This window comes from Staurois parvus, unplaced genomic scaffold, assembly GCF_062004578.1.
Source record: "Staurois parvus isolate SC_StPar_1 unplaced genomic scaffold, SC_StPar_1.0 ptg000602l, whole genome shotgun sequence".
NCBI lineage: Eukaryota > Metazoa > Chordata > Amphibia > Anura > Ranidae > Staurois > Staurois parvus.
This window is the reverse complement of record NW_028318398.1, coordinates 1,868,873-1,889,435: the sequence shown is the minus strand read 5'-3', so window position 1 is coordinate 1,889,435 and position 20,563 is coordinate 1,868,873. Positions and strand designations below refer to the sequence as shown.

Below are 20,563 nucleotides of genomic sequence, written 5' to 3'. Positions count from 1 at the left end.
TACCAGGCCATAAGACCTGCTACAGGACTCAACAAATGCCTACTGACACTTTTCCGGACATAGGACCCTTTCAAATAACCTGCGGCTGCTTCAAAAAGCCCTGCCTTCTGTTTTGATAGCGTTGTCAACATGTGCAAAAGATTCAGGAAGTTATTAACCACTTGCCGTCCGGCCGCTGTATGTAAACAGCTGGACAGTGGCAGTCCAGGGGCGGGTTGCCGTTCATAAAGAGTGCCCGCCTTATTGGACTGTGCGCGCTCCCTGGGAATGTAAAATGTAAAAAATTTTTTTAAATTATAATTTTTGGTTATAAACTAATTTGGGTTATTTTTTTTTTTTTTTTACTAAAAAGTTAACAGAATACATTTTGGCCAAGATTTATGATGAAATATTATTTATTTGCAAAATTTTATAAGAAAAACAATTTTTTTCAAAATTTTGGGACTTTTTCATTTATATAGCAAATAAAATATAAATCCCAGTGGTGAATAAATACCACCAAAATAAAGCTTTATCTGTCTCAAACAAATGCTAAAAAATTCATATGGGTACAGTGTTGCAGGACCGTGCAATTGTCATTCAAAGTGTGACAGCGCTGAAAGCTGAAAATTGGCCTGGGCAGGAAGGGGGTTAAAGTGTCCGGACTGGAAGTGGTTAATAATGCCAGTTTTACAAAGTGGTGCCATTAATGTACCAAATTCAAAAATAATTTCCTTCAGTTTGTAGATAATGAAAGTGGAGGTGTATAAGACTTGTGTCTGTCTCTGTCCTCTGCTGTGTAGCCGAGTGGCAGATTTGTTGCATCTACTGCCTCCCCTTCTACCTGTCACTGGTTGTTAATGATGTTGTTGACTTTACAGCCGACTAGACATGTGTGTTTAGTTTTGTAACAAATCGATTTTTGGACAAAAATTGAATTTTCAGAGATTCAGATGTATTTAAATCTCTGAAAAAACATAGTAACAAATGTCAATGAATCTGAAAAATGTAACAAATTAAATTTTCAGATTCAAGTAAAGTTGGGATTTAAATTGAATTTGTAATTGTCACAGTCAGTCAGTTCAGTTCCACAGTCTAATACAATTCTTAGCTTTGAAAAATGTATAGATGAATGACGATTCCAACCGAAAACCAATATGTAACAATCTTTAAAAAAAAACCTGCAAAATTTTTTCGAATCCACCCGGACCAACGCATATATGAAATGAACACCAAAGATATGAAATGATGCCACAGTGGATGGAGCCTGATGGAGACGCTGAGATACTAGTTCCCCCACATGTCCACTTTCTACTTTTGATTGATATCAGAATCGGGCAGTTTCTATAGCCATAAGAAGGCTGTCTGGTGTCATAAACACTCTTTATGAATTCCTTTAGGTGTGTCTTTGACTTACTGTAAATATACAGTATAAGATTTCAGCAATCAACAGCAGCAACTAGCTCTCCCTGCAAACACTGCTTGATCTGTCCCTAATATGTTATACGACTGTCCACCAGTCAGTTTTCTCACTAGTGTTCTGATCGTCTCTGCTAGTGGTCCCTGCTAGTGGTCCTATGGCTTCTTCCTCCTCAGTCTGCTAGTATCTGGGGAAGCAACCTTAGGGAAATAGTCCAAACCTCTGTGAGGGGTCCCTAGTGAATATTGCCCGTTCTTCAGACTCCACTCCTCAGGGAACCCAGACATAGTCAGAGTAGGGTCCAGGTCACTCCACTATGCTCAGTTTGTGACAACTAAGTATATTGATTATTTTCTACAAGATCAGGAGATAATCTGATGGACACTGAGGGCTGGATATAAATATTGATTTCCCTTTGTCCTGTTACTTTTCTTTACTTAACACATTTTATCTTTCTATATTCAAATTGAAGTTGTATCATCTTTTAAAAGAAATTAAATATGAATTTGGATTACTTGAGCCAAGATCATTTTTTAATGAATACGGAGAATTTGTTTATCATTACAAAATTACAAATTGGGTATTTAAGGATAATCACACTATGATTTATAATGATGTGGGAAATTTTACATCCTGGGCACCAGAAGATCAGCAATTACAAATGAATACTAAAGCCATAACATGGAAGCTTGGCAATGAGGTAAGTCCATGATATACACTCACCGGCCACTTTATTAGGTCCACCTTGCTAGTACCTGTTGGACCCCCTTTTGCCTTCAGAACTGCCTTCATTCTTTGTGGCATAGATTCAACAAGGTGTTGGAAACATTCCTCAGAGATTTTGTTCCATATTGACATGATAGCATCACGCAGTTGCTGCAGATTTGTTGGCTGCACATCAATGATGCGAATCTCCCGTTCCACCACATCCCAAAGATCCTCTATTGGATTGAGGTCTGGTGACAGTGGAGGCCATTGGAGTACAGTGATCTCATTGTCATGTTCTAGAAACCAGTTTGAGATGATTTGAGCTTTGTGACATTATCCTGCTGGAAGTAGCCATCAGAAGATGAGGACACTGTAATCAGAAAGGGATTGACACGGTCACCAAAAATAATCAGGGAGGCCATGGCATTTAAATGATGCTCAGTTAGGACTAGGGGGTTCATAGTGTGCCAAGAAAATACCACCATTACCAGCTTGAACCGTTGATACAAGGCAGGATGGATCCATGATTTCATGTTATTTACACCAAATTCTGGCCCTACCATCTGAATGTCGCAGAGTAAATCGAGGCTCATCAGACCAGGCAATATTTTTCCAGTCTCCTATTTTCCCATGTTGGTGAGCCTGTGTGAATTGTAGCCTCTGTTTCCTGTTCTTAGCTGACAGGAATGGCACCTGGTATTGTCTTCTGCTGCTGTCGCCCATCTGCTTCAAGGTTCAATGTGTTGTGCATTCAGAGATGGTATTCTGCATACCTTGGTTGTAATGAGTGGTTGTTTGAGTTACTGTTGCCTTGCTATCATCTCGAACCAGTCTGCCCATTCTCCTCTGACCACTGACATCAGCAAGGCATTTTTGTCCACACAACTGACTCTCACTGGATATTTTCTCTTTTTTGGACCATTCTCTGTAAACACTAGAGATGGTTGTGCGGGGAAAATCCCAGTAGATCAGCAGTTTTTAAAATACTCAGACCAGCCCGCCTGGCACCAACAACCATGTCACATTCAAAGTCATTTAAATTCCCTTTCTTCCCCATTCTGATGCTCAGAACTTCACCAAGTCATCTTCATTATGTCTAGATGCTTAAATGCATTGAGTTGCTGCCATGTGATTGGCTAATTAGCAATTTGTGTTACCGAGCAATTGAACAAATGTACCTAATAAAGAGGCCGGTGAGTGTAAACTTGGAATAACAATAAAGATGAAGAATTTGGGATTAATTAGAAAAATAGGAACTGTGTAGAGATACAGTATAGGGTGGACAGCACCAGCAGGAATCTTAGCTCGCAACCAGGTATGCCCCCAAAACCCCCCAAAACAAACAGAATACAAGGAGATTACAGCACAGAGCGCTTAATGCATTGCTCCTATTAGTTAAAAAAGAATCCAGTCACTTGAGGCATCTCTGCCCTTATAATCACTGACCTGCACAATGCAGTAGAAATAGAGATACACTATATTGCCAAACATATTGTCCCCGCCCTCCAAATCACCAGATTCACTTGTTCCAATCCCCTCCATGCCCACAGGTGTATACAATCAAGCCCCTAGGCATGCAGACTGCTTCTACAAACATTGGTGAAAGAATGGGTCGCTCTCAGGAGCTCAGTGACTCCAAGCGTGGTCCCGTGATAGGTTGTCACCTGTGCAATAAGTCCATCCATGACATTTCCTGGCTACTAAATATTCCACGCTCAACTGTTAGTGGGATTATAACAAAGTGGAAGCAACTGGGAACAACAGCAACTCAGCCACCAAGTGGTAGGCCACGTCACATGACAGAGCGGGGTCAGCGCATGCTGAAGCACACAGTGCGCAGAAGTTGCCAACTGTTTGCAGAGTCAATAGCAAAAGACCTCCAAACTTGGTGTGGCCTTCAGATTAGCACAACAACAGTGTGTAGAGAGCTTCATGGAATGGGTTTCCATGGCCGAGCAGCTGCATCCAAGCCTTACATCACCAAGTGCAATGCAAAGCGTCAGATGAAGTGGTGTAAAGCAAGCCATCACTGAACTCTAGAGCAGTGGACATGTGTTCTCTGGAGTGATAAATCACACTTCTCTGGAAATCCGATGCATATTTTTGCATTTGGTGGTTGCCAGGAGAACGGTACTTGCCTGACTGCATTGTGCCAAGTGTAAAGTTTGGTGGTGGGGGGGGTTTATGGTGTGCGGTTGTTTTTCAGGGGTTTGGCTTGGCCCCTTAGTGCCAGTGAAAGGAACTTTTAAGACATTAGCATACTACGACATTTTGGACAATTTCATGCTCCCAACTTTGTGGGAAGAGTTTGGGGATGGCCCCTTCCTGTTCCAACATGACTGCGCACCAGTGCACAAAGCAAGGTCCATAAAGACATGGATGAGAGAGTTTGGGGTGGAGGAACTCAACTGGCCTGCACAAAGTCCTGACCTCAACCCCATAGAACACCTTGTGAGGTCAGGCACTGATGTCAGACTGCAAGCCAGGCCTTCTCGTCTGACATCAGTGTCTGACCTCACAAATGTGCTTTTAGAAGAATGGTCAAACTTTCCCATAGACACCCTCCTAAACCTTGTGGACGGCCTTCCCAGAAGAGTTGAAGCTGTTATAGCTGCAAGGGGTGGGGCCAACTCAATATTGAACCCTACGGACTAAGACTGGGATGCCATTAAAGTTCATGTGTAAAGGCCGGCGGCCCAATACTTTTGGCAATATAGTGTATCGTCTGAGTTCAGAACTTAATGACTTACAAATATACAACACATGAGATACTAAAAGAAGGAAACCTCAAGAATGAAAAAAAAGAATCACTTTGATGCAGTTGGCTAACTTGAACATGTATTGCAATGTACATGAACCAAGAATTCCTGTATTTTATGCAAAATTTTTCTAGGAATAAATAAGAGTGTATGGTATTGTGGAGAGTTCATTTAAAATTTTAGCGTGAGTGTGTGTACTTGTCAAGCAGGGCCTGATCTAGCCTGTCTGATGTGGGGGTGCAGGGGGGCAGAGGATGTGAGATCAGTGGGGTAGTATACAGGGGGTCAGCAGAGTAGATGATAAGGGGCAACAGAGCATATGGCAAGGATCAGCAGGGTGGAGAAAAGGGGTTATCAGGTCACCAGGATGGAGGACAGGGGTCAGTAGTGCAGGAGACAGGGGTCATCAGTGCAGAGGACAAGGGTCAGTAGTGCAGGAGACAGGGGTCATCAGTGCAGAGGACAGGGGTCATCAGTGCAGAGGGCAGGGGTCATCAGTGCAGAGGGCAGGGGTCAGCAGGGCAGAAGACAATGGTTAGCAGAAAAGAGGACAAGGTCATTGCTGGCAGAGCACTAAGATCTCCTCCTCCCTTCCCCACACTGTAACCAGCCTGGGTACTCATAGCTCCTCCACACCACAGCACATAGCTAAGATTGGATTCCCTTACAGACACAGCATCCATCTGCACAGTGTGTGGCTGGCTACAGATTGAGGCTGTGTCTGTAAGGAAATTCAAGCAAACCCAGCTATGGGCTATGAGGTTCTGTTAAGTGCCCTCATATCATGTCTCACCCCCCCAAAAAAAAATCATCCCTCCCAGCGCACGTTATGTTATCCTCAAATTTCCCATTTTAGAAGAAATCCTCCCTGCCAAACCCCCCTCCCAGCACAAATCCTATCCCCCAAATCCTTCCTCCTAGCACAATCCCCTCTCATTCCCCCTTCTAGCACAACCCCCTCCAAATTACTCTTCCCAGCACAAATCCTCTCAAGCCCTATCCTCTTAACCCAAATTCCCCCATCCCCTTCTAGCACAAACCCCCACCCCCTGCATGAAAAAATCCCACTCTTAGCTCAAATCCCTCCACTCCCAATCCCCCCTCCCAGCACATATCCAACCAAACTCCCTCTTTGCACATATTCCTTCCCAATCCCCCACCTAGCACATATCTCCCTCAATCCTCCCTCCTAATATGTTCCCCCCTCCTAACACATATCCCCCCAATTCCCCTATAAACACATATCTCCCCCAATCCCCCCTTGTCCTAGAATACCCCCCATCCCCCCTCCTAGCACATATCCCCCTCATTCCTTCTAATAGCACATATCCTTCCACCCCAATCCCCCCTTTTAGCAAATGCCCCCCCCAATTACTGTTCCCAGCACAAGTTAACCCTCCAACCCCTCACATTATGTTCCCCACCTGTATGTCCCCCCCCCACCCCCACAGGAGACAGGAGAGAGGCTGTGCTGTGTCCTCCTGTCAGTGCAGAGCTCCTCCACACACAGGATCGTTTGTTCGGGCTGCACACAGTGTAATTACCATGGGATAATAGTCTCATGGGATGTGATAGACCTATACAAAATAATAATAATAATAATATCTGAATTTCAGGTCCCAGTATCTCGATGCTCAGAACCCTGCTTACCTGGCTGCAGAAAAAAGTTTGGATCTTCTGTTCACAAATGCTGCTATGAGTGTGTCCCATGTCCAGAAGAAGAGATATCCAACATTTCCGGTAGAGTTTGTGTTTCTGGATAGAGATTACCACTATTGCCCTCCAGAGGATTCCCCCCCCCCCCTTCCTGACCAGGCTATTTTTTGCATTACGGCGCAGTGTTCCTTTAACTGACAATTGCGCGGTCATGCAATACTGTAAATAAATTACATTTATGTCCTTTTTCCCCCTCAAGAGTAGAGATGAGCGAAGTATTCAAAAATTCGATTTGACTGATTCGGCGAATTCGTGGAAAAAATTTGATTCGAGTCGAATATATTCGCTGTGAATTTAACTTAAAAAAGGGTGTTTCTAGGCTTCAGAGAGACTTTATATTAGTGCAGAACACTGTACCTTTAATTTAAATGCCCTTGGAGTCTGCTGGGGAAGAGAAATAATACTGTCAGTCAGTATGACATGCAGATGAGTGCCGTCGATCTTAGAATCACCGCACACTTCACTCATTTGGCCAGTCACGGGGCCAAAACCAGTGTTTGGAGCCACAGTGTGGCGGTGGAGGCAGCAGCAATGGGAGGCCATACAGCAACCTATGACAAAATGGAAACCAGCAGGAGTGTGAGGAGACCTGAAAGTGGCACATGGCAGAGTGGGAGCAATGGGAGGTGGTACAGGGACCCATGACACACTGTGGACCCAGCAGCAGCTTGACCAGGGGGCCCATGGCAGATTTGGGGCCTGGCAGCACCTATGGGAGGCCTGTAATCTGCCAGCAACCTATAACAAAATGGAAACCAGCAGGAGTGTGAGGAGACCTGAAAGTGGCACATGGCAGAGTGGGAGCAATGGAAACAGCAGCAATGGGAGGCCGTACAGGGACCCATGACACACTGTGGACCCAGCAGCAGCGTGACGAGGCGGTACGGGGGCCCATGGCAGATTTGGGGCCTGGCAGCACCTATGGGAGGCCTGTAATCTGCCAGCAACCTATGACAAAATGGAAACCAGCAGGAGTGTGAGGAGACCTGAAAGTGGCACATGGCAGAGTGGGAGCAATGGGAGGCGGTACAGGGACCCATGTCACACTGTGGACCCAGCAGCAGCGTGACCAGGCGGTACGGGGGCCCATGGCAGATTTGGGGCCTGGCAGCACCTATGGGAGGCCTGTAATCTGCCAGCAACCTATGACAAAATGGAAAACAACAGGAGTGTGAGGAGACCTGAAAGTGGCACATGGCAGAGTGGGAGCAATGGGAGGCGGTACAGGGACCCATGACACACTGTGGACCCAGCAGCAGCGTGACCAGGCGGTACGGGGGCCCATGGCAGATTTGGGGCCTGGCAGCACCTATGGGAGGCCTGTAATCTGCCAGCAACCTATGACAAAATGGAAACCAGCAGGAGTGTGAGGAGACCTGAAAGTGGCACATGGCAGAGTGGGAGCAATGGGAGGCGGTACAGGGACCCATGACACACTGTGGACCCAGCAGCAGCGTGACCAGGCGGTACGGGGGCCCATGGCAGATTTGGGGCCTGGCAGCACCTATGGGAGGCCTGTAATCTGCCAGCAACCTATGACAAAATGGAAAACAACAGGAGTGTGAGGAGACCTCAAAGTGGCACAGGGCAGAGTGGGAGCAATGGGAGGCGGTACAGGGACCCATGACACACGGGGGCCCATGGCAGATTTGGGGCCTGGCAGCACCTATGAGAGGCCTGTAATCTGCCAGCAACCTATGACAAAATGGAAACCAACAGGAGTGTGAGGAGACCTGAAAGTGGCACATGGCAGAGTGGGAGCAATGGGAGGCGGTACAGGGACCCATGACACACTGTGGACCCAGCAGCAGCGTGACCAGGTGGTACGGGGGCCCATGGCAGATTTGGGGCCTGGCAGCACCTATGGGAGGCCTGTAATCTGCCAGCAACCTATGACAAAATGGAAAACAACAGGAGTGTGAGGAGACCTCAAAGTGGCACATGGCAGAGTGGGAGCAATGGGAGGCGGTACAGGGACCCATGACACACTGTGGACCCAGCAGCAGCGTGACCAGGCGGTACGGGGGCCCATGGCAGATTTGGGGCCTGGCAGCACCTATGGGAGGCCTGTAATCTGCCAGCAACCTATGACAAAATGGAAACCAGCAGGAGTGTGAGGAGACCTGAAAGTGGCACATGGCAGAGTGGGAGCAATGGGAGGCGGTACAGGGACCCATGTCACACTGTGGACCCAGCAGCAGCGTGACCAGGCGGTACGGGGGCCCATGGCAGATTTGGGGCCTGGCAGCACCTATGGGAGGCCTGTAATCTGCCAGCAACCTATGACAAAATGGAAAACAACAGGAGTGTGAGGAGACCTGAAAGTGGCACATGGCAGAGTGGGAGCAATGGGAGGCGGTACAGGGACCCATGACACACTGTGGACCCAGCAGCAGCGTGACCAGGCGGTACGGGGGCCCATGGCAGATTTGGGGCCTGGCAGCACCTATGGGAGGCCTGTAATCTGCCAGCAACCTATGACAAAATGGAAACCAGCAGGAGTGTGAGGAGACCTGAAAGTGGCACATGGCAGAGTGGGAGCAATGGGAGGCGGTACAGGGACCCATGACACACTGTGGACCCAGCAGCAGCGTGACCAGGCGGTACGGGGGCCCATGGCAGATTTGGGGCCTGGCAGCACCTATGGGAGGCCTGTAATCTGCCAGCAACCTATGACAAAATGGAAAACAACAGGAGTGTGAGGAGACCTCAAAGTGGCACAGGGCAGAGTGGGAGCAATGGGAGGCGGTACAGGGACCCATGACACACGGGGGCCCATGGCAGATTTGGGGCCTGGCAGCACCTATGGGAGGCCTGTAATCTGCCAGCAACCTATGACAAAATGGAAACCAACAGGAGTGTGAGGAGACCTGAAAGTGGCACATGGCAGAGTGGGAGCAATGGGAGGCGGTACAGGGACCCATGACACACTGTGGACCCAGCAGCAGCGTGACCAGGTGGTACGGGGGCCCATGGCAGATTTGGGGCCTGGCAGCACCTATGGGAGGCCTGTAATCTGCCAGCAACCTATGACAAAATGGAAAACAACAGGAGTGTGAGGAGACCTCAAAGTGGCACATGGCAGAGTGGGAGCAATGGGAGGCGGTACAGGGACCCATGACACACTGTGGACCCAGCAGCAGCGTGACCAGGCGGTACGGGGGCCCATGGCAGATTTGGGGCCTGGCAGCACCTATGGGAGGCCTGTAATCTGCCAGCAACCTATGACAAAATGGAAACCAGCAGGAGTGTGAGGAGACCTGAAAGTGGCACATGGCAGAGTGGGAGCAATGGGAGGCGGTACAGGGACCCATGACACACTGTGGACCCAGCAGCAGCGTGACCAGGCGGTACGGGGGCCCATGGCAGATTTGGGGCCTGGCAGCACCTATGGGAGGCCTGTAATCTGCCAGCAACCTATGACAAAATGGAAAACAACAGGAGTGTGAGGAGACCTCAAAGTGGCACATGGCAGAGTGGGAGCAATGGGAGGCGGTACAGGGACCCATGACACACTGTGGACCCAGCAGCAGCGTGACCATGCGGTACAGGGGCCCATGGCAGATTTGGGGCCTGGCAGCACCTATGGGAGGCCTGTAATCTGCCAGCAACCTATGACAAAATGGAAACCAGCAGGAGTGTGAGGAGACCTGAAAGTGGCACATGGCAGAGTGGGAGCAATGGGAGGCGGTACAGGGACCCATGTCACACTGTGGACCCAGCAGCAGCGTGACCAGGCGGTACGGGGGCCCATGGCAGATTTGGGGCCTGGCAGCACCTATGGGAGGCCTGTAATCTGCCAGCAACCTATGACAAAATGGAAAACAACAGGAGTGTGAGGAGACCTCAAAGTGGCACATGGCAGAGTGGGAGCAATGGGAGGCGGTACAGGGACCCATGACACACTGTGGACCCAGCAGCAGCGTGACCAGGCGGTACGGGGGCCCATGGCAGATTTGGGGCCTGGCAGCACCTATGGGAGGCCTGTAATCTGCCAGCAACCTATGACAAAATGGAAACCAGCAGGAGTGTGAGGAGACCTGAAAGTGGCACATGGCAGAGTGGGAGCAATGGGAGGCGGTACAGGGACCCATGACACACTGTGGACCCAGCAGCAGCGTGACCAGGCGGTACGGGGGCCCATGGCAGATTTGGGGCCTGGCAGCACCTATGGGAGGCCTGTAATCTGCCAGCAACCTATGACAAAATGGAAAACAACAGGAGTGTGAGGAGACCTGAAAGTGGCACATGGCAGAGTGGGAGCAATGGGAGGCGGTACAGGGACCCATGTCACACTGTGGACCCAGCAGCAGTGTGACGAGGCGGTACGGGGGCCCATGGCAGATTTGGGGCCTGGCAGCACCTATGGGAGGCCTGTAATCTGCCAGCAACCTATGACAAAATGGAAACCAGCAGGAGTGTGAGGAGACCTGATAGTGGCACATGGCAGAGTGTGGCGTTGGAAACAGCAGCAATGGGAGGCGGTACAGGGACCCATGACACACTGTGGACCTGGCAGCAGCGTGAGGAGGCGGTACAGGGGCCCATGGCAGATTAGGGGCCTGGCCGCAGCAATGTGAGGCACGTAATCTGCCAGCATCCTATGACAAAATGAAACACACCAGCAGTGTGAGGAGACCTGAAAGTGGCACATGGCATGACACACTGTGGACCTTGCAGCAGCGTGAGGAGGCGGTACAGGGGCCCATGGCAGATTAGGGGCCTGGCCGCAGCAATGTGAGGCCCGTAATCTGCCAGCATCCTATGACAAAATGGAACCCAGCAGCAGTGTGAGGAGACCTGAAAGTGGCACATGGCAGAGTGTGGCGTTGGAGACAGCAGCAATGGGAGGCGGTACAGGGACCCATGAGACACTGTGGACCTGGCAGCAGCGTGAGGAGGCGGTACAGGGGCCCATGGCAGATTAGGGGCCTGGCCGCAGCAATGTGAGGCACGTAATCTGCCAGCATCCTATGACAAAATGAAACACACCAGCAGTGTGAGGAGACCTGAAAGTGGCACATGGCATGACACACTGTGGACCTTGCAGCAGCGTGAGGAGGCGGTACAGGGGCCCATGGCAGATTAGGGGCCTGGCAGCAGCTATGGGAGGCCCGTAATCTGCCAGCACCCTATGACAAAATGAAACACACCAGCAGTGTGAGGAGACCTGAAAGTGGCACATGGCATGACACACTGTGGACCTTGCAGCAGCGTGAGGAGGCGGTACAGGGGCCCATGGCAGATTAGGGGCCTGGCCGCAGCAATGTGAGGCCCGTAATCTGCCAGCATCCTATGACAAAATGGAACCCAGCAGCAGTGTGAGGAGACCTGAAAGTGGCACATGGCATGACACACTGTGGACCTGGCAGCAGCATGAGGAGGCGGTACGGGGGCCCATGGCAGATTAGGGGCCTGGCAGCAGCAATGGGAGGCGGTACAGGGACCCATGAGACACTGTGGACCTTGCAGCAGCGTGAGGAGGCGGTACAGGGGCCCATGGCAGATTAGGGGCCTGGCAGCAGCTATGGGAGGCCCGTAATCTGCCAGCACCCTATGACAAAATGGAACCCAGCAGCAGTGTGCGGAGACCTGAACGTGGCACATGTTTGGGGCATGATTCATGGCGGATTTAGTCAGTTGTGTCAGGAACTGGTGGTTTGAAATCCAGACTAATCCACGCCTGATTCATTTTCACAAACGTGAGTCTCTCCACACTTTGGGTGGACAGTCGTGTCCTCCGCGGAGTTACAATACCTCCTGCCGCACTAAACACGCGCTCCGATGCCACGCTACTGGCCGGGCATGACAGCCTTTCAAGGGCAAATTCAGCTAGTTGGGGCCAAAGGTCAAGTTTCGTTGACCAGTAGTCAAGGGGATTGTCTACCTCGGTTGGCAGGGTGCTGTCCAAGTAAGTCCAAGCCTGTTGTTTGAGCTCCTGCTCCAGGTCCACCTGATGCTGCTGCTGCTGCTGCGGCTGGTTAGTAGTTTCCTCACTGCGCTGGTGAAGAAAGCTACTCATCATCGACTGCAGACTGAGGCAGCCGCTGCTGGTGGAGCTGCCACTGCTCCTACCACCCCACCCCTCCCCTGCTGCCATGGCAGCGGAATGCGAGCGCACAGGGCCCACAGTGTCTGAGGATGGACGTTGGCACAGAAAGGCAGAGACCAACTGACTACATAGGTGGTTTTTATAGTACGTAATTTTGGCCTCCCTCTCAGCAAGTGTGAAAAAGGCCACCATTTTGGAACGGTAGCGAGGGTCCAACAAGGTGGACAGCCAAAAGTCATCCCTCTGTCTGATGGTTATTATTCGGCTGTCGCTACGCAAGCAACCGAGCATGCTAAGGGCCATTTGTGCCAAGAAATGCGAGGGACTCCCTGCCTCCATCTCCACAGCATACTGCCACGGTGCGTCTGGGTCCTCTGTCTCCTCCTCCTCCTCTACCAGATGCTCCTGCTCCTCCACTCCTGTCCGCTGAGTGGAAAAACCACCCATTTCACTCAATAATTCCTGAGCACAAATGTCCTCCTCTACCTCCTCCTCTTCTTCCTGTCCTGCCCCACAGGGGTCATGTGGCGTTGAGATCTGTGCGCCACGTCTACCGCACCCTGACCAGCCATTGTTAACAGCATTTGTTCCAGGACGTGCAACAGAGGAATGACGTCGTTCATCCCATAGTCCTGCCGACTCAGGAATAGCGTGGCCTCCTCAAAGGGCCTGAGCAAGCGGCAGGTGTCACGCATGAGCTACCAATGGCTGACATCTAAGTTACACAGGGGAGTACCTTTATCCGCTTGTAACATCAGGAAATCGGTGATGGCCTTTCGCTGCTCGTAAAGGCGGTCTAACATGTGTAGGGTTGAATTCCACCTTGTTGCAACGTCGCAGATCAGGCGATGCTGTGGAATTCCGTTCTGCCGCTGCAGCTCAAGGAGGGTGTGCTTTGCGCTGTAGGAATGGCTGAAATACATGCAAAGTTTACGTGACATTTTAAGGATGTCTTGCAGTGGGATGGTGGATTTTAGGAACCGCTTGACAACCAGATTGAACACGTGAGCCATGCATGGCGCATGGCACAACCTTCCTTGACGCAGAGCAGACACCATGTTCTTTCCGTTGTCGGTCAACATGGTTCCGATTTTCAGTTTGTGCGGAGACAGCCATCTGTCGATTTCTCTGTTCATTACACTCAGAAGTTCCTCCCCTGTGTGACTACGTTCGCCAAGGCATACCAGGTGCAGCACAGCGTGACACCGTTGCTCCCTGCACATGTGATATGCCGGTCGGGTAATGGGACTTGGCACGGGGGTGGCGGCTGAGGACACGGCGGAAGAAGAGGTGGTAGAGGCGGACATCTTTGCTGGACCAAGGACGTGCAAACGTGGAGGCAAAAGCGTCGTGACCTGTCCAAGTTGCTGGTGCGGCTGTGCCGGCACCACGTTCACCTAGTGGGCCGTAAATGACATGTACTGTCCCTGACCGTAGTTACAGCTCCACACATCGGCACTGCCGTGCACTTTGGCAGAGACCGACATGCTCAAAGACTGGCCCACCATCTCTTCTACATGTGAATGCAGGGCTGGCACTGCCTTTTTGGCGAAGAAATGACGGCTTGGCACTCTCCACCGCGGTGCGGCACAAGCCATCATTTCTCGGAAAGGTGCTGAGTCCACCAGTTGGAAAGGGAGGGACTGCAGCACCAGCAACTTGGACAGGAGGACGTTCAGCTTTTGCACCGTCGGGTGCGTGCTCGCAAACTGTTGTCTCTTGGAAACGAATTCCAAGAAAGACTGCTGATGGAATCCGTGAAGAGGAGTAGCAGGAGAAGGAGCATCTGAACGAGCGGAAGATGCCAACGAGCGACAACTCCCCTCAGCAGAGGTGTTGGAGCCTTGACTGGCTGATAGAGGGCGATTGACGTCGGGTGACGGAGCAAGTAACGGAGCGGGTGATGGAGCGGGGGTTGGGTCAGGCAGAACCGCCGTATCTTTATCACGGTTTTCCCAGGCCACCAAATGGCGACGCTGCATATGCTGACGCAACGCTGTAGTCCCAACATGGGCCCCCTGGCCACGCTTGACTTTCTGGCCACATAGTCGACATACGGCTACGTTTACTTCCTCGGGCGGCTTGAAGAAAAATTGCCACACCGCCGAGTAGGAAACTTTGCCCCCGCTACTCCTCACTGGCTGACTGCTACTTCCTCCGTGCACACCGGCACCACTACTGGCCATGGTGGTAGGCTGCAGTGGAGCTGGTGCTCTACTCCGTGGCCGTTTGGCTCCACTGACACTGCTGCGACCCTGCTGCCTCCTGGGCAACCCACCGACTGTTTCGCTCGCTGCCAAGCTGGCACCCTCTTCTCCTGATGATGCGGAAGAAATTGCCTGATGACGATGAGGCTGCCAAGTGCGATCAACCTCCTCATCATCAAGTAGGGTCTCCGCCTCACTACTAGCCCCCTCGGCTGCGTCTGGGTCAGGAGACAGACCTGTCTCTAGACCGGCTACCGAGCCACTCTCCTCGCCAGTACTTCTTCGCCTGGCTGCTGAAGAGGCGGATGTCTCCCCCCGTTCCTGACCGCCCTCTGTTAGCTCTTCCTCACTGTACAGTGGGGCTGAGCCCACAGCATGCGATACTTCGCTTGGTGAGGGAACACCAAAGGACAGGGGCAGGTAGAGGACACGTGATTTCAGTGGGCTTGCTCCCGGGCCATGCCAACTAACGGTTGTGTCTGACGTACCCACCGACCATTGGCTGTAGGTGTCAGAGGTGTCCTGGGAAGAGGAAGATGACCGAGCCAACCAATCGATGACGGCAGGGTTGTCGGTGGAGACACGACCGCTGGATGACACTGGGAGCACTGGCCTCTGGCTGGGACTAGTGCTGCCTCGACCCCTTCCTCTGCTGCCACGTCTGCTCGCTCCTAAAACATTGCCTCCTCTGCCACTCCTCTGCATGTTGTCTGACATACTCTTTAATTCAACGATTCTGTGTCCCTGAGTAACAATTCTGTGTCCCTGAGTAACAATTCTGTGTCTGTCCCTGAGTAACAATTCTGTGGCCCTGAGTAACAATTCTGTGTCCCTCAGTAACAATTCTGTGTCCGAGTAACGTTTCTGTGGCCCTAAGTAATGGTTCTGTGGCCCTCAGTAACAATTCTGTGGCCCTCAGTAACAATTCTGTGTCTGTCCCTGAGTAACAATTCTGTGGCCCTAAGTAACGTTTCTGTGGCCCTAAGTAATGGTTCTGTGGCCCTCAGTAACAATTCTGTGTCCCTGAGTAACGTTTCTGTGGCCCTAAGTAACGGTTCTGTGGCCCTCAGTAACAATTCTGTGGCCCTCAGTAACAATTCTGTGTCTGTCCCTGAGTAACAATTCTGTGGCCCTAAGTAACGTTTCTGTGGCCCTAAGTAACGGTTCTGTGGCCCTCAGTAACAATTCTGTGTCCCTGAGTAACGTTTCTGTGGCCCTAAGTAACGGTTCTGTTGCCCTCAGTAACAATTCTGTGGCCCTCAGTATCAATTCTGTGTCTGTCCCTGAGTAACAATTCTGTGGCCCTAACTAACGTTTCTGTGGCCCTAAGTAACGATTCTGTGGCCCTCAGTAACAATTCTGTGTCCCTGAGTAACGTTTATGTGGCCCTAAGTAACGGTTCTGTGGCCCTCAGCAACAATTCTGTGGCCCTCAGTAACAATTCTGTGTCTGTCCCTGAGTAACAATTCTGTGGCCCTAACTAACGTTTCTGTGGCCCTAAGTAACGGTTCTGTGGCCCTCAGTAACAATTTTGTGTCCCTGAGTAACGTTTCTGTGGCCCTAAATAATGGTTCTGTGGCCCTCAGTAACAATTCTGTTGCCCTCAGTAACAATTCTGTGTCTGTCCCTGAGTAACAATTCTGTGGCCCTAACTAACGTTTCTGTGGCCCTAAGTAACAATTCTGTTGCCCTCAGTAACAATTCTGTGTCCCTGAGTAACGTTTCTGTGGCCCTAAGTAACGGTTCTGTGGCCCTCAGTAACAATTCTGTGGCCCTCAGTAACAATTCTGTGTCTGTCCCTGAGTAACAATTCTGTGGCCCTAAGTAACATTTCTGTGGCCCTAAGTAACGGTTCTGTGGCCCTCAGTAACAATTCTGTGTCCCTGAGTAACGTTTCTGTGGCCCTAAGTAACGGTTCTGTGGCCCTCAGTAACAATTCTGTGGCCCTCAGTAACAATTCTGTGTCTGTCCCTGAGTAACAATTCTGTGGCCCTAACTAACGTTTCTGTGGCCCTAAGTAACAGTTCTGTGGCCCTCAGTAACAATTCTGTGTCCCTGAGTAACGTTTCTGTGGCCCTAAGTAACGGTTCTGTGGCCCTCAGTAACAATTCTGTGGCCCTCAGTAACAATTCTGTGTCTGTCCCTGAGTAACAATTCTGTGGCCCTAACTAACGTTTCTGTGGCCCTAAGTAACGATTCTGTGGCCCTCAGTAGCAATTCTGTGTCCCTGAGTAACGTTTCTGTGGCCCTAAGTAACGGTTCTGTGGCCCTCAGTAACAATTCTGTGGCCCTCAGTAACAATTCTGTGTCTGTCCCTGAGTAACAATTCTGTGGCCCTAACTAACAATTCTGTGGCCCTAAGTAACGATTCTGTGGCCCTCAGTAACAATTCTATGTCCCTGAGTAATGTTTCTGTGGCCCTAAGTAACGGTTCTGTGGCCCTCAGTAACAATTCTGTGGCCCTCAGTAACAATTCTGTGTCTGTCCCTGAGTAACAATTCTGTGGCCCTAACTAACGTTTCTGTGGCCCTAAGTAACAGTTCTGTGGCCCTCAGTAACAATTCTGTGTCCCTGAGTAACGTTTCTGTGGCCCTCAGTAACAATTCTGTGGCCCTCAGTAACAATTCTGTGTCTGTCCCTGAGCAACAATTCTGTGGCCCTAACTAACGTTTCTGTGGCCCTAAGTAACGGTTCTGTGGCACTCAGTAACAATTCTGTGGCCCTCAGTAACAATTCTGTGTCTGTCCCTGAGTAACAATTCTGTGGCCCTAACTAACGTTTCTGTGGCCCTAAGTAACAGTTCTGTGGCCCTCAGTAACAATTCTGTGTCCCTGAGTAACGTTTCTGTGGCCCTAAGTAATGGTTCTGTGGCCCTCAGTAACAATTCTGTGGCCCTCAGTAACAATTCTGTGTCTGTCCCTGAGTAACAATTCTGTGGCCCTAACTAACGTTTCTGTGGCCCTAAGTAACGATTCTGTGGCCCTCAGTAACAATTCTGTGTCCCTGAGTAACGTTTCTGTGGCCCTAAGTAACGGTTCTGTGGCCCTCAGTAGCAATTCTGTGTCTGTCCCTGAGTAACAATTCTGTAGCCCTAACTAACGTTTCTGTGGCCCTAAGTAACAGTTCTGTGGCCCTCAGTAACAATTCTGTGTCCCTGAGTAACGTTTCTGTGGCCCTCAGTAACAATTCTGTGGCCCTCAGTAACAATTCTGTGTCTGTCCCTGAGTAACAATTCTGTGGCCCTAACTAACGTTTCTGTGGCCCTAAGTAACGGTTCTGTGGCCCTCAGTAACAATTCTGTGGCCCTCAGTTACAATTCTGTGTCTGTCCCTGAGTAACAATTCTGTGGCCCTAACTAACGTTTCTGTGGCCCTAAGTAACAGTTCTGTGGCCCTCAGTAACAATTCTGTGTCCCTGAGTAACGTTTCTGTGGCCCTAAGTAACGGTTCTGTGGCCCTCAGTAACAATTCTGTGGCCCTCAGTAACAATTCTGTGTCTGTCCCTGAGTAACAATTCTGTGGCCCTAACTAACGTTTCTGTGGCCCTAAGTAATGATTCTGTGGCCCTCAGTAACAATTCTGTGTCCCTGAGTAACGTTTCTGTGGCCCTAAGTAACGGTTCTGTGGCCCTCAGTAACAATTCTGTGTCTGTCCCTGAGTAACAATTCTGTGGCCCTAACTAACGTTTCTGTGGCCCTAAGTAACAGTTCTGTGGCCCTCAGTAACAATTCTGTGTCCCTGAGTAACGTTTCTGTGGCCCTCAGTAACAATTCTGTGGCCCTCAGTAACAATTCTGTGTCTGTCCCTGAGTAACAATTCTGTGGCCCTAACTAACGTTTCTGTGGCCCTAAGTAACGATTCTGTGGCCCTCAGTAACAATTCTGTGTCCCTGAGTAACGTTTCTCTGTCCCTAAGTAACGTTTCTCTGTCCCTAAGTAACGTTTCTGTGCCCCTAACTCTGTCCCTAATACAGAGCGGTCTGTCTCTCTTGAATGACTGGAGGCAAATGGAGAATTCTAAAATGGCCGCCATTTATAGCTCGACCATTACACAGTGCTGGCTGGCTGGCTGCTGATTGGCTAATGCGATCACATGTCATTAATGAATGCATTATGGGTCAGCGCGCCTTGTCTGCGCGCCTTCCCAGACATCCCCGCTCCGTCGCCGCACATGTCGCCGCCATTTTAGGAAATTTTTCCAATATTCAAAACGAATTCCACTTCGCCTACTTCGATTCGCTCATCTCTACTCAAGAGCTTTCTTTTTGTGGTATTAATCACCTGTGTGTTTTTTATTTTTTGCGCTATAAACAAAAAAAGACTGACAACTCTGAAGAAAAAAAAATATATATATTTGACTTTTTGCTATAAAACATATGCAGTAAAAAAAATAAAAAAGTCAAATTTTTTTATAAATTTAGGCCAGAATGTATTCTGCTCCATGTCTTTACGTGTCAATCTCAATACGTGTAAATTATTTGGTTTACATGAAAGTTATAGCGTCTACAAATGGCGGTATATATACTGGGATTTAAATTTTTTATACTAGTAATAGCGGTGATCAGAAACTTATAGCGGGACTGTGGTGGGCATTCTGACACTGGGTGGGAACTGACTAACTGCCACTGACATCCCAATGACACTAATACAGTGATCAGTGCTAATAAAAAGCACTGACACTGTACTAATGACACTGGGCAGGAAGGGGTGGGGCGATCAAAGGGTTAACAGTGTGCTGTGTGCTGTTTTACATCATGTGCAATGTGTGTTTTACTAGGAAGACATGCTGCTGTGTATTTCTCCGATGTGCAGAGTAATACACAGCAGCATGTCCTTGCTGAAGGATAGAGATCTGTGTTGCTTACACACAGGTCTCTCCCCTGTCAGTGATACTTGGCAATCGCTAGGTGCTGGCGGGGAATCTCCGGCGGAAACCCGGTGATTGACATCCCTAGCCGGCAATGGTGGCACAGGTAAGGAGCAAGTACGCGCCCCCTGCCTGGAGATGCAAATCACATATACATACGTAATTTTGCGCAGCTCTACCACCTTGTAGCAGTAGTTCTACTATAGGGTGGGGGGAAAGCAATTAAAGGGCATGAAGGTAAAAAAAATACTCATTACATTACTACAAGGTAAGCTCATTTTCTCAGGAGTTTGTACACCACAATAACAATAAATGGTGTCAGCTCTGCCCAATCATCTTTTGCTACTGCTACTGTACTGAACAACCAAATCCCTCCCCATCTTTTAAATATAGAGAGCAATTGTTCTGTAATCTTAGATAAGAACTGGGAGGGTTGAGATAACACTGGGATAGGACAACTCTTTATTTCCTGCGGAATCAAAAGGTATTTTTTGCACTTTTCAAAAACATCATTCTTGGCGAGAAGTCATTGGGAATGGATCATGTCAGTGGACTGCGTGCATTGGATGATGTGATTGGCGATGGATTTATGTGGGTAGGGATGAACGTACCTAGGTTCAGTTGGAAGCAGGATCTAAGAACATGGCTAAAGTTCTGGTGCCGAATCTGAAATTCTGTCACAAATTCTATTAACATTCTCGATTTCTCAAGTAATGATGAGCCATACCCACTTGAGTTCGGTCCATTGTGCACTCTGCAAACTTTACCTAAGTTTGGATGCCAAAATATAATCCTATTGAAATCAATGGGAGCCAAAAATTAGAAGTCTGTCGTGGCCATTTTCTAGGCTAATAGAC

The 20,563-nt window shown here is 49.7% G+C and overlaps 1 protein-coding gene across 1 annotated transcript in view; it reads left to right on the top strand.

Annotated features, from left to right (window-relative positions):
- LOC149449834 (vomeronasal type-2 receptor 26-like) overlaps positions 1–20,563 on the top strand; it is a 70,667-nt gene that overhangs the window by 43,566 nt on the left and 6,538 nt on the right. Inside the window, exons 7-9 of the mRNA XM_089692728.1 lie at positions 1,827–2,099; positions 5,688–5,697; positions 6,490–6,606. Of these exons, the coding sequence (XP_089548854.1) occupies positions 1,827–2,099; positions 5,688–5,697; positions 6,490–6,606 (400 nt within the window). The remainder of the gene's footprint in view (positions 1–1,826; positions 2,100–5,687; positions 5,698–6,489; positions 6,607–20,563) is intronic.